Source organism: Haliotis rubra, unplaced genomic scaffold, assembly GCF_003918875.1.
Source record: "Haliotis rubra isolate DU_JTF1 unplaced genomic scaffold, ASM391887v1 Scf79, whole genome shotgun sequence".
Taxonomy (NCBI): domain Eukaryota; kingdom Metazoa; phylum Mollusca; class Gastropoda; order Lepetellida; family Haliotidae; genus Haliotis; species Haliotis rubra.
Window position 1 is genome coordinate 298,594 of NW_025767512.1, and position 15,068 is coordinate 313,661.

Below are 15,068 nucleotides of genomic sequence, written 5' to 3' on the forward strand. Positions count from 1 at the left end.
ACAGTCTCGCAAGCTCCACAAAGGAATTGGTTGAATGATTCTCCTTTTCAAAATATGTTTTGATATTTGTGCATCCTTTCATCTGAAATGTTGTGTTGGATTAAATAGCTGTATTGATTTTGAGATGGCCCTTCTTGTTCTGGCTACTGCCCAACAGGAGTTCCGACTATCACAGAGATATGTGTGACAGATACAGCTTCACAAGAGTCTTTGATGTGGCCTCCTTCTTACACTGGATGTAGCTAGCATCTTGTTCTTCCACCTCCTTCAGCTGCTGACACTTCCACCAGGATGTTGCATGCATGTACATCCTAATCGAGAGCACAGTACATTGAATAGACTAAGGCTTAGTCTCTGAATATATATAATTTTGATAGTAACAAACAAGCCCATTTATATTGAAAAGGAGCCCTAGGGAGACCAGAGATCCTGAACCTGAGGAAATCTAGACTTGCTTTATTTAGGGCTTTAGCACTGCAGAGAGGGATTGGCAGAAGGGAAATTAATGTGGTTCACGGACTGTGAGACAGACTATACATTGAACTGCTGCTACAGCCCTGTAATGTTTCCCCGGTGTCTAGTAAACACTAGGTATTCTTGAGTGTGATCTTTCAAATGGAAAGGATTCTTGAAAATTTTCAAAATTGTTCAATATTTTTGTTATCCCTTTCACAGGTGTTCAGAAACATAAAAAAATGAGTAACTGATTCTTGAATGTATTTTGTTATGACGAGTTGTTGATGGGAAGACTTCCAGGAACTGACTTTCTCTCAAAGTTTCCAAGTTCTTCCAGTGCCAACTTTGAAAAAAATGTATTTGTAAACTAGTTAGAAAGCTATTACAGTTTAAAATTCAATCTCAGCTCGCCTCCAATTTAAATTTCAAAACACAACATCACCGCTTCTGTTGCCAACCAACAAGGCTTGAAAAAATATTTTTAAAGTCAGGTGGAAATTGTGTTAAGTTACAATAACACGAGTATTCCAAAACAAATTTTGGAAATGGAATTTTTAATGCTAATGTTTTTATTTTTACTTGCAGCATATTCCAGTTTGGTAATGCATTAGTATGTACAGTTGCGATGGCTTTGATCTACAGCGAAAGCCTCATTCACTTAGTTCCGATGACCACCGAGCTTAAAATCGGCTATTTATAACTAGCCATTTCTTGCTTTGCACTTTCAAGATTGGAGTAGGATTTCAAGAGATGAAATAAGATTTTATAGTGATTTGGATTTTCTTTGATGTGTCAAATTAGTTTTGAATGTTGCCGTAAGTTCTCAACCTTTGTTAATGTTTTTGTGACTGAGCAGAGACTGTAATTGCAGTTGTCACTAGCGGGTGCGTGTAATATTTTCATAAGATATTGATCACAGCTGGTACTTGTCCTTGAATATATCTTGTCCTACTTTGATGTTTATGATTGGCTAAATTCTATTTCCAATAGTTCTTCAAGTAAACAGCTAATTTGACATCTTCAAAGTTTGTGAAAAGAATTTCATACAGATATGTGTAAATAAAGTTAGAGAATTAAATATTTCTACAGAAAAAAGTCATTATTGTATCATGGATTTCCTGTGTCTACATAGAGTGGTACAATATGCCATCCTGGAAGAAAGCAGTCTGCATGGTAAGGGATAATTCTTTTGAGACTATTGATTGATAGGCTTAATAGGATCAATAGATGTAATACAAGCTGTCTACGTGATTACTGACGTGTCAGCTGAAACTGAAGCATAGGAGCAAATTGTAGGCAGCATGTGCAAGTTATTGGTTTTTCATGGTGCAACAAGTTAAGTATTGCCTTCCCACTGAGGGTAAAAAGGTGTACAGGTGCTCGTTGGAGAGATCAAGATCATTGGAACATTTCTTGATTGAATCTGGAATGAGTATGATCATGGGAATTAAAATAACAAACATTTCATTAAATTGCTTAAGTTGAAACAAATATTTTCTATAAATGTCTTTTTAACCTTAGTACTTTACAAACAATGTCATTTATAGCATAACAACAGTGCAGTGAGGGCAATACTTCAAAATATCACAAGTTATGCTACTGCATGGCAAGGATATATTCCATTTTGCATATCTCACATAAACTTGTTCAAAGTGAAAACACTCTTGTTAACGTATTCGTAAATATTCAATTCTTGTGACCACAAATAATGAATGCATGAAGGGATGTGGTTCGATTCACTGAATATGCGACTAGTGATGTCCTGAACCAACCAGCCAGCCATAGCTTTTCAGCGTGATAGTTCCTAGCATGTTTTCAACTGCTTTCACAGGAACCAATAAAGATGTGTATTGGGTGGTACCTTATTATAGCACATGATATTTCAGTGTTCACGATATTTCAGTGTTCATGAATGGTGGACATTGGGTCCTGTAAGTTTCAGATGTCTTTCTGACCCACTGAAAATTCACATGACCAATAGAATAAAATTAAAGACACATTTCAGATTTAATATTTCTTATAATTGGCATTGAACTTATTAACAAACATAAGAGTTATAAACAGCAAACAAGTGTCACATGTCACATATAACAACTTCAGTCAAAGTCGTTGTGAAATATACAGTCAGACACTGGGTCTGGCACTCATCTATCGGACTGTTGGCAATTCTGCCTGATTTGTCGGAGGGTCAGACGCTATTCATGAACACTGATATTTACCTCAGCCTGTGCTTATAATTTTAGGATTGTGATAAACATGTATAATCTATGACACCTGTGACACAGCATGAACAGTGGCACGTCTGTCAGTCACATACAGTAGGTCGTTATGTGAGATGCAGTCATTAATTCATATTTTAGTGCTGATATTGATACAATCAAACAAGGTGTGTATGTAACAAGGTTTAAAAGTGCATATATTAGAATAAATTTGTCCCTGTAGTAGACAGAATAAGATGTATAATATCTCCTTGTCTGATGCTGCTCCCCAAGCACTATAAGGTGATTAAGTTCACAGGATGAACAGTACATTCTGCATTCCTACCCTGCTCCCACACCCCTGTAATTGGTATCAGTGTCTCCCCGTTCCCTCCTTCCCTCCCATCGATGCTCATGCTGTTGATCACTGGATTGTCTAGTCCAGACTCGATTATTTACAGACCGCTGCCATATAGCTGGATATTGCTTAACTCACTCACTCACTCACTCACTCACTCACTCACTCACTCACTCACTCACAGAGTCTTCCCTTCTTGTCACCACCCCTGCCATATTGTTAAGTTAGAGATGGTATGGATTAATAACTATCAGTAGTTTCTACACACTCATTATTTTGGGTATCTCCTGGATCAGAATATTTGTATCATGCATTTATCAATTCTGTTGTGATCGTTTGTATGTGTTTGTCCATACAAATAAATGGTGGCATTTGTACATCATCGTGTATCTGTAAAATAGTCTGTTTTTACAGCTCCACTGAATTATTTGAAACTTTTAAGATGGAATTTTAAATGAAAAGTCACCCAATTCCAGTTTTGAAATATAACCACCAAAACAGCTATTTTAAAATTTCATATTGGTTCATTGATTATTTTATGTCATGACATTTTCTTATGTGGTATGCTCAACAAATGTGTCTGAATTTCGACAGCGAGGTTGCCATGGAAATTTGGGATGTTGATCCTTTACTCAGCCAAAGTATTAATGTATTTATGTGTATTTCAATTATGCATGTCCTACTGTTTACATGTAAACTTCTGTTACATTTAGGTTTTCTTGGATCCCATTGTATATTGAAGCTTGATAATCCAGTATTCCTGAAAAATTCAGCTGAGCTTCGAGCTTGTGACTATTTTTGTTCAGTTCTTTTCAATCAAATTAAAGTTTGCTAACATGCATATTTTCTGTTTAAAATAATTCCCCCCTTCCCCAAATCAATCCCACTCATCCTTCATCCCCCAGCATCTCATCTTTCTTCCTTCTCATCTTTTTGCCTTCTCATCTTTCTTCATTTTTCAGTGTCACTTCCCTTCTTTAATTCTGTAATCATCTTTGGTTTCCCCCACCCCACTGCAATCATCTCAAGCCCCCTCAGAGTCCCCTACATCCTGGCACCCCCTTCCCTCCCCCACCCCTGACCATGTCATCTAGATACCGCTCTAGCATCTCTTCAATCAATACCGGTGTGTCCCCAAGCTGTGAGGCGGTATTACTCCATGTTATTATCTGAAACCGTCTCCGCCATCTGCCATGGCATTAACCCACTTTCCGTTTCCATATTACCTTTGTTTTCATTCCATATTTATTCATGCTTCACTTAATTCATTACAACAGCCAATCCGTGAACATGGAAAATTGCCCCTGGTCCCCTATCAGATGCATTGATTTTTGGCTAGTTTTTCACTTGTTCGAGAACAGATTCACCTTGTTGGTTGTAATTGTATTTCTTTGTAAAAACACTTCAATGTAGCAATTAGTGAGAATAACCTGGGTCAGGATATTAGAAGATACTATCATGTGTTTGGAGTTGTTAGTTTGATATCCGACTTGTTTGAGGAGCAAATATTGGCGGAGATGCTTTTTGTTATTTTCCAGGTTGGATGGTTGGTTTTGAGGTTCAAGTACTATATTGTTGCAAAAAGACCATGGTTTGATTCCGTATGAGGGTTCAGTGTGAGAATTTTATGTTTTGGTGATAGGGCTCTGATATAGCGTGTAGACTAACGCTTAGCCTCTGAATATATATATAATTTTGATTGTAACAAATAACCCCATTATATATAGTATACCTGTGTTGGGTGTCCAAGGTGGCGAAAGAGGTCAGGTAGTCAGACATGCTTATTTCAAGTACCCTAACTGCATCAGGGGTGGAAATAACTTTAAAATTGCTAGTGTACTCCGGTACAGTGGCACATGTAAAATCACTTGCCCTGATAATGTTTCCACTATACCGGCCGTTTTCTTGTTGATTTTTTAAATAAACAACATAATTAACATTGAAATATCAACTGGACACCGGTACAGTGTGATATACAAATTTGCTTGCCCGACAGAAAAAAACACTGGACTCGGGCGTTGGGCAATGGGTTATTTCCACCCCTGTGCATGGCATGCTCATGACATCAACCACTGGTTTGTCATGTCCAGAGTCATCGCATATTTGGAACATAACCGAGTGTAACATACAACAACAAAAGCAGTTAAACAGACGCATGACGTTGATATTCATCTTGACTAGAATACACTCTCAGCAACTACCCTATGAACCAAATGAATATTTCAAGTTTATTCCTAACTCTGACTGCTCTGTAATGTTATCACACCCATGATAGGAGAGCAATGGTTCCATTGTGGTACAAGAATGTTTTGAATTTGTTCAATGTAAAATATATTGCTTCAGTCTCACCTAAACACATCAAACAGGCAGTTTGGGGTGCTATAAATGTCAAAACCATTGTTCATTCAATTTGGGCCAGCATTGTGGCAGATATATCACTACAATCCTTCACCAGACTGCCACGACATGATATAATGCTCCGTGTGGCACTTTTTGTGAGCGGGACAACTGCTCATTCACACATCTTTGCAGCGGTGTATAAGTTTATAATCACACATCTATGTGCTTCAGAATGGGATCAGATCTCTTTATATGGCCGTCCAGTGTTTATCTTCAGACAGATAGATAGAACTCGATCCTGTCACAACCTGTTTATTCCTGACCTTGTTTCAGGAGCAGGTGCGTGCTATTAATATTATGGTGATTGTGGTCAAGTGAGATATGGAAAACAATAATCTACATCCAACTGCCCGAACCAGTTTGAGACAGGTTTTATATATAACTTGATATCTTATTCACAGACTGCAATAACAACATTTTTCAGTACAAAAACATGGTTGAAGATGAGGGCGTCCTGTGGACTTAGTTTAGGTTAAGGAAAATTTGTTAACATCTGCAGTTTTTTCATTTACTGGACAAGTATGGGATGGCAAATTCAGCAGATTAGAACAATAAATCAGAAAAAAAATAAATGATATAGTTAAAACTTGCTTAATGATGGTAGTTTTTGACAATTCCCTTGCTGCCGAAGAAACAAGTTCAATGCTAGTTTTCTACCTAGATGCAGAGAGTAGATATGGATGTATGTAAAGTGTATTTGTTTGAGTGTAAATAATCTTGGTAAGTAGGCAGGCTGTCAAACAATGCTATACTTTATGCTGGCAAATATCCAACCCTGTGACCCAGTTTGGTGTTTGTTATCTGCATGCCAAGTTTCCATCATAACCTCGGTTTGTATACAGTAGTTTTCATAATGTACACTCATACAATTGATGGATGTGGACAGCTTTCTAAGAAGCAAGATTTACGAGGCTAATTATACCCAGTTCAGGTTTTGATTTGATTGATCGCTACAGGCTTTAGCCATTGATTTTGTAAATATGAAACTTCCAGTTAGTGTGTCATGTGGAGTTTTTTGTTTTTGATGCTTTTATTCTTTCCTTTATTTATGTTAAATGCATGTTGTTTTGGAATGAATTATTTAATGTCTGTTATATATTTAGATTATTTGTTTATAATTTCAGCAAATGTAGTTTTTTGCTCTTGAGCGAAGTGTATCACAGTTGTCATTTGGGTGTGGAATAAGTCTTTTTTATTTAATATGAATTTTGCTTGTGTGATTACTAAAGATATATGTAAAATGAAATTGTTAAATGTACCTCCTGAATATGCACCATTGTGTTTAACACTGAGAATTGTCTACAGTTTATACAGAAGAGTGATATTCAGTGGAGAGAGGTATTATCCACCATGAGATGTTTGTCTGTCCCAGAACACCATAAAATTACAGGAGTTTAGTGGACTGCATTGTAAAACAATGACAGTATAATGCCAATATCAATTTTCTAGGTGGAAGATCTGTTAATTTTGGAAGAACTAGCCAACCCAAAATCACAAGCCCAAAGTATGCTATTTACCAACAAACCAGATGCTAATAATATTTCTTTCCCTCTTGTGGCTCATTCACTGTCAACATTCTTCCTAGACCCGAACATGATGGATGGTCTGATTAGGCAAGGATTATAAGGTGTTCTGAGGTTACTACTTCAAAACCATTCATGAAAATGTAAATAATCATAATAATTACTATAACTTGGTGAATTTATGTTTATAAAATGTATGTATAAAAAAAATGAGCAAGTATTGATTGTTCACCCTGTAGAAGTCTTGTCTCTCCAAATAACAGATTGCCGTCTGCTACTTCTGCTACCCTCTGGCCAATAGGCCAGCAGATAAATCATTCTCTACATGGCTTTGTTGTTTGTTTGGGTAATTTGGACCTGTAATGATCCTTCATAAATGTTTTATTTAGATTTGATGTTTTATTATTCATATTTTGAAGTGGAAGAGAGTAAAGACAACAGGCATAATTCTTGGTAGTTTATCACATACATCACATGCAACAGCTGATGTTTAATATCAGGTGTTTGTGTTTATGTCCATGCTTTATGTTTTTAAATGGGTTGTCTGTGTGAGAGTCCGTCAGATTTAGCAACAATTTATCATAAGCTCAATGAGAATCGTCAGTTATAAATTTGCATGTAAGTAACTACATTGTCTGAGGCCTCCCATTGGGATGAGCAATGAGCATGTGTATCGTTGATGATGCGGGGAGTTTATCAGGATTTGTAAAACATATACTTGACATGGCTCGAACACAGATCAGGTATTTCAAAACGTTTCATGGTTACAGTATTAGATCAGAAGGGCAAAATGTAGAAAGTCTATAAGGTAATAGTTAATAGTGTGAATGAAAATTTCTCAAAAAACCCCACATATAACAGACTGGCGTCCTTAGAATGTTCGCTTATCTAGACTTGCCTCTTTAATGGATATACTTCCATGGGCTTAGCTTTCAGTACAGCCTTGGAGCAAGGCTAGGCAAAACATTGAAATGGCGTCCTAGCACTGTTATCTATTTATCAGTGAAACTTTGATTCATTTGGCCATGACCTAAATTGAAATGTCACTTGTGATTGGAAGACCATTATAGGCTTTGGGTGTACCTTTTTAAGCCACCTTGAGCCTCAGCAGCAGTGATGCTTGACAAAGAGCTTAGTCCTGAGCTTTTGGAAAAATGTTCAACCAAGTCTCATTTTCGTAAATTTACTCGAAAGGCAATAAGTTTTAAGAAGTAGCATAAGGGGCTGATGTCAATGACATTATGCCTGGTAGATAACGATCCATAAACTTTCCATTGTGTGTTGCGGAGGCGTGTATGTTGGTTGCAGGTGCTGGGGATCATATGATCATTTTGTGGAGATCATATGATTGTTAGGTGGAGTTGCGTATATGTTGATGCAGGGGCTGTGTTTTATCATCTGATAGTGGTTCTACCAGATCTAATGTCTTTGTACCTCACAGGGAGTCTGGTCTACTGTAGGTCACCAGCAACTTGCGCTGGTCATGGTGGCAATTTAAACTCTTCTTAACAATAGTGATGGCAAGATAGGGGTTGTCTCATATCATTTGTGTTATTTTCAGTGATGACATTTTGAGATATTGTGTCAGTTACAAATTAACAATTCCTAAATTCCTCAGAGATGTGTGCTTCATTAAATGTGAATAACTGTTCTTCATCTTTATATGCAACAACAAGTACAATATATCTCCTGAAATGTTTTGATACACTCCCTGTGGATTTGACCTCATCTGATCAGAATGACATTTCCATACAATCTTTTTATTCTTTACAGAAATTATGCCAATATAAATCATTATCGTTTTTCAGAATTACCAAAGTATGAGAGCTATTCTTGGAATGGAATTTGTATTGAATTGCTTCTATTAAAAAATGGTATTTCTGTTTTTATAAACTCGCTGGAACCATTTCCAGTTCATTTTTACAGTCCCGTTTCAATATTGTGTACTTAAAGAGAGTGTGGGTGTTGCTATGGTGGGCTAATATAATCTTACACCACTTCTTTCTTGTCAAATTGTTTTGAGAGAGAGAGTAGCGAGTGCTTGTAACCTATGTACGTACAGTATGCACAGACCCAACTTCGCCATTATCATTTAGATGAAAAGATTTCACAGGGAGGGGAATAGAAGGACGTCATATATTTCAATCTTCAAAGAGGTGTTGCAACATTAGAGAGAGTTGATGTGTAATAAAGTTCTGTCAGGTCCGGGGATATGTCTAAAACATGATAAGGGATTGTGCCTTAATCTCTGCCATGGAGTGCAGGTGTACACTCGTAGTGATAAGAAAATGGGAATTATTTTCAAATGAAATTTTTCGGCAGAAACCCAACAATGCAGCGGAGATTTTATGACTTCGTTGATTGTGCATTTTCACGTCAATGCAGGTGGTAAAGGATGCTGGGGAAGATTTGGAAAGATTTGCACAGTGCTTGCCATAAAACTGACAAGCTGGAACTCTAGGAGAAAAAAGTAAACCCTCATGCAAAACAAGATTGTGTTTCAGTTGATGTGAATGGCAGAGTTGGAAATTCTGAATGGAAAGGGACTTGTCTTAAGAAAGTAAAGAATTATGTTTTGCTTGAGATACAGTAGCTAAAACTACAAGATCCCCAGACTTGACTGATTGATAAATATAAAATTTAATGTAAACCTCATCGGAAGTAGATCTTTATTATAGAATAGGTTTCAAACACATTTTTGTACTGCAAAGATAAACATAAGATAATTTAATGTGTAACATATGTTTTTGTTTTGTATTATTGTAATAAATTATTTTCAATTTCTGTGTGTATTTTTGTAAGATTTCGTTATAGCATTATATGTCATAGTTCTTGTTTTGAATATTGTTTGGGCACTTATTCAAATGCGTTGAGGACACACATCCTTTGTAGGTTAAAGCAGTAGACTTGACTGCAAGACATCTGGGCTATCTTTGCAAATGATAACAAGTCTTGTATCTGAACACACAACTGACAGGAGTTGTCCTATAAAACCACTGTCCAACCCTCCGCTGATGCCACACAATGTCATGCCCCTACACCTGATAAGCCACCGACACAATGACATGCCCCTACACCTGATAAGCCACTGACACAATGGCATGCCCCTACACCTGATAAGCCACCAACACAATGACATGCCGCTACGCCTGATAAGCCATCGACAATGACATGATAAGCCACCGACACATGCCCCGACGCCTGACACCGACACAATGACATGCCCCTACATGATAAGCCACCGACACCTGATAAGCCACAGCCGACACAATGACATGCCCCTACATAAGCCACCAACACAATGACATGCCCCTACATGATGAGCCACCGACACAATGACATGCCCCTACACATGATAAGTCCCCGACCGACCACAATGACATGCCCCTACACCTGATAAGTCACCGACACGACATGCCCCGACACCTGATAAGCCACTGACACAATGATAAGCATGCCCCGACACCTGATAAGCCACCGACACAATGACATGCCCCCACACCTGATAAGCCATCGACACAATGACATGCCCCTACACCTGATAAGCCACCGACACAATGACATGCCCCTACGCCTGATAAGCCACCAACACAATGACATGCCACCTGACCCCCGACACCTGATAAGCCACCGACACAATGACATGCCCCCTATACCACCGATAAGCCAAGCCATCGATGCCAATGACATGCCCCTACATGCCTGATAAGCCACCAACACAATGACATGCCCTACTACGCCTGATAAGCCACCGACCACACCGACACACATGCCCCTACAATGACATGCCACCTGACATGCCCCTACACCACCGACACAATGATAAGCCACCGACACAATGACATGCCCCTACGCCTGATAAGCCACCAACACAATGGCATGCCCCACACACCTGATAAGCCACCGACACAATGACATGCCCCTACACCTGATAAGCCACTGACACAATGACATGCCCCCTACGCCTGATGAGCCCCTACGCCTGATAAGCCACCGACCGACACATGATGTGATGCCCCTACATGCAGTGACATGCCCCTACTTGATAAGCCACCAACACAATGACATGCCCCCTACGCCTGATAAGCCACCGACACAATGACATGCCCCTACATGATAAGCCACCGACACACAATGCCCCTACACCTGATAAGCCACCAACACAATGACATGCCCTACCCACCGATAAAGCCATCGATGACATGCCCCTGATAAGCCATGACATGCCCCTACACCTGATAAACCACCAACACAATGACAACACAACACAATGACATGCCCCTACATGTGATAAGCCACCGACACAATGACATGCCCCCACACCCGATAAGCCATCGATGCAGTGACATGCCCCTACGCCTGATAAGCCACCAACACAATGACATGCCCCTACGCCTGATAAGCCACCAACACAATGACATGCCCCTACATGTGATAAGCCACAGACACAATGACATGCCCCTACACCTGATAAGCCACCGACACAATGACATGCCCCTACGCCTGATAAGCCACCGACACAATGACATGCCCCTACACCTGATAAGCCACCGACACAATGACATGCCCCTACACCTGATAAGCCACGGCAGTATCATGATGGGCAAACAAGGAAATGGTTTTCTGTGTTTGCTTGGGCCAAGTCCTTTGGCCAATTCCCACTTTATAATGCTTGAACTTCATCTCAGAATATTAAAGAAGCAAGGTCATTAACAATACCATGTCAATACCATATGTGCTTCCATGGCACATATGACCCATGAAAATCCAGAATAGAATTGGTCTACAACGACTCATACTTGTTGTAAGAGGTGACTAATGGGGTTGGGTAGTCAGGCTCGCGGACTTAGTTGACCCATGTCATTGTATCCCATTTGGGTAGATCGATACTCATGCTGTTTGATCATTGGATTATCTGGTCCAGACTTGATTATTTACAGACCACTGCCATATAACTGGAATATTGTTGAACGCAGTGTTAAACAACAAGCAAACCAAACAAAACGTGGCATAATTAGGTGAGCTTCAGTACCTGGCATGTCAAGGTGAGCTAATTGCCAAGGTACAGAAGAATAAAGTATCAGAAGAAAACATGAGTGTAAAAAGATTCTTGCATTGCCTCAGCAAGAACTCAGTTGTAGCCATTTTGATGTAAATTATATGCACCGTACAACACTCTATACATAAGGCCTGAGAGACAATGCCATTCTTTATTCCCGGAGATGTCTTTTATCAAGACATTCTCACCAGTAATAGTGTCTGAGCACACAAGGCAAATGAAGTTATGGCAGACAGACCCATGTGGCTTCGGTTATGGGCTCAGAATTCGTAGTAAGAACAATCTCAAATCCTTTTCCTGTAATTGTCACATACAAATGTCAAATTTGTCTTTGAATGGCCCTTAGACAGTGATTTATGCTTGGGTTTGCTGGAATGCATGATTTCTTGCCTGGGTCTTCTATTCAGCCTGTCTCTGATTTTTGTCAGGTGAGCATGTTGACAGCAAGTGGGGTTTAAAAAATCTTTCAACAAAACGAGGAGAGACGGTTGATGACATTTATGCTCAGCTGCATATTAGAGGTGTTGAAATGGAGTCCAGTAGACCAATAGATGATAGTCTGAACATTAAACCGTCTTTTGACAACTGTAGTGTAGAACTGGACAGTTCCTGTGAAATAGGATTATTGCACTCATGTGGCAGTGTGTGTATTTGTGTAAATGGTTGCTCACAAGTACTAGTCTGAAATTGTATTAGGGTTCTTGGGCCTGTCTGGTGTATATTATTTGTTTTTAGATTTTGGAACCCTTTATATCCAGGGTTGAGAATTTTCCACGGATCCGCGGAAATCCGGGAATTTCATAAGGCCAAGGGTCATTTTGTGAATCGTCTAAATCCGATAGATGCTAAACCCCCGACTAGTTTTCAGAGTTTTTCTCAAAACTTCGATCTCATCCCTGTATATCTCAAATTTACCATTGGGGACATGATAAGCTTGCATGGTATATTTTAAAAACAATGCCAAGGCCTTGATGGTTGTGGGTTCAAATACCAGATGAATTGCGATTATGATCATAGTCATGACAATCGTCCTTGGTTTGTCTGTGATTATGATCAAAGTCATACCAATCATCGTTGGTTTGTCTGTGATTATGATCATAGTCATGACAATCATCTTTGGTTTGTCTGTGATTATGATCCTAGTCATGACAATCATCGTTGGTTTGTCTGTGATTATGATCATAGTCATACCAATCATCCTTGGTTTGTCTGATTATGATCGTAGCCGTACCAATTATCGTTGGTTTGTCTGTGATTATGATCATAGTCATACCAATCATCCTTGGTTTGTCTGATTATGATCGTAGCTGTACCAATTTTCATTGGTTTGTCTGTGATTATGATCATAGTCGTACCAATCATCCTTGGTTTGTCTGTGATTATGATCATAGTGATGACAATCATCCTTGGTTTGTCTGATTATGATCATAGTCGTACCAATCATCCTTGGTTTGTCTGTGATTATGGTCATAGTCATACCAATCATCCTTGGTTTGTCTGTGAACACTGTCCACTCATGCTAACAGATAATACTATAAGTTTTCCAAGTTTAAGCAAAACTTCTCACTGACAGCATTATCAAGTTTATTCATATTTTTCAGGTGAAATGGATGATGTACTGGATTGTGTTTGCTCTGTTCTCGTGTGTGGAAACCTTCTCTGATGTGTTCTTGTCATGGTGAGTACTGGTCAAGAGTCAGTGATAATATTTAACCCTTGAATTCTAACTCAATATACCTGTACAATGGCTCTCCATATACAGGAAAAATTAACCCTCAGCTTTGGTCCGATGAATTTTGTGTCTCTGCACCCAGCTGCTCACAATATCGACCACAGGTCTGTTTGGTCCCAATTGTTCTGCCTATGTTATGTGTGGACTACAGCTTAAACACATACAGTCAAATAACATTCATTCAAATTCAGCTTATTCATAAGACTTCTTCAGTGGAACACACCTAATTTTATATGATATTGTTTCTCAACAATCTGACCAAGATGTTAGTTTTTTGTTGTTATTTTTTTTTTTTTTTTGGGTGGGGTTGGGGATGTGTTTTTGTAGGGGTAGCAGGGATGCAAATTTCAAACTTTTTATATTCTGGCCTAATTTATACTTTATCATCACCACCGACGTCTGACATTAACTCAGAAAATTAATAAAAAGTAGTCTCTCAGTATTTAAATTTGTGTTCTGTTTCTGAAGAAGTGCTGTCTATTATTTACAATGGGTTATTTTTTCACCTGTGATGCAGTCATTGACAAGATTCTGTTAATTTGATAATGTGCTGAGATTATTTAAGGTGAATCATAAAATAAGGAATATTGTTGAAATTATTACAAAATAGTTGGATAAAGATAATATAAAAAAAAAATGAAGAAGAGAATAATTCCATAACCCAACAGAGTTCAGCTTTGAAGCTTTTAAAATATTTTGAACAAATAAAGGTAAACAGAAAAAATTGTGTTATTTGTTAAATGAAGACAGCTAAAGACAATTTATTCAACATGCACCATTTGCAAATCAAGGTGTGTAAGACAATTTGTATCAACTTGGACTCAGTTGACAGATCACTAACCTTCACCTTCCCTTCAGGATAAATTGCGATCAAATGTGGGTGTTGCCTAAAGTAGACTAACAATAGCCCTTATTACACAAGGAAGTTTTGTGGACAACAAAGACAGCCCTGACAAGAACACTTTGACAGGATTCCCCACTCACTGGCACAAAGAAAGACACAGAGTCTTACTTAGCTCATGTTCCTGAACTGACTCAACTATCTGTGCAGAGTATTACCTTACAGGTAATTATACCTGGTGTGTTCCTGGCAGGGAGGTGACAGTACCCTGTAGGTAAATGATATGTTCGGGCTGCTGGATCCGGACTCAGATTGTACCAGTGTTACATGTTGGGAAATCGGTTGGATGAAGATATTTCTATAAGATAAATAGAGTATTCAACGTTCCAAATTATGCACCAGGATTCAAAAATATTATTTCACCTGAGATTTGAAAATTCAGGAAGCATGAATGAGATGATCTTTTATCATTAAATAGAGGGCAAGCTTGTAGCATATCAT

General features: G+C 38.6%; 1 protein-coding gene across 4 annotated transcripts in view; it reads left to right on the forward strand.

Moving 5' to 3' along the window:
- The window catches only part of LOC124261154 (receptor expression-enhancing protein 1-like), an 82,528-nt gene that overhangs the window by 43,250 nt on the left and 24,210 nt on the right, over positions 1-15,068 (forward strand). For all 4 annotated transcript variants that reach the window (XM_046695479.1, XM_046695478.1, XM_046695480.1 and 1 more), the window contains exon 3: positions 13,596-13,672. In XM_046695479.1, the coding sequence (XP_046551435.1) occupies positions 13,596-13,672 (77 nt within the window). The remainder of the gene's footprint in view (positions 1-13,595; positions 13,673-15,068) is intronic.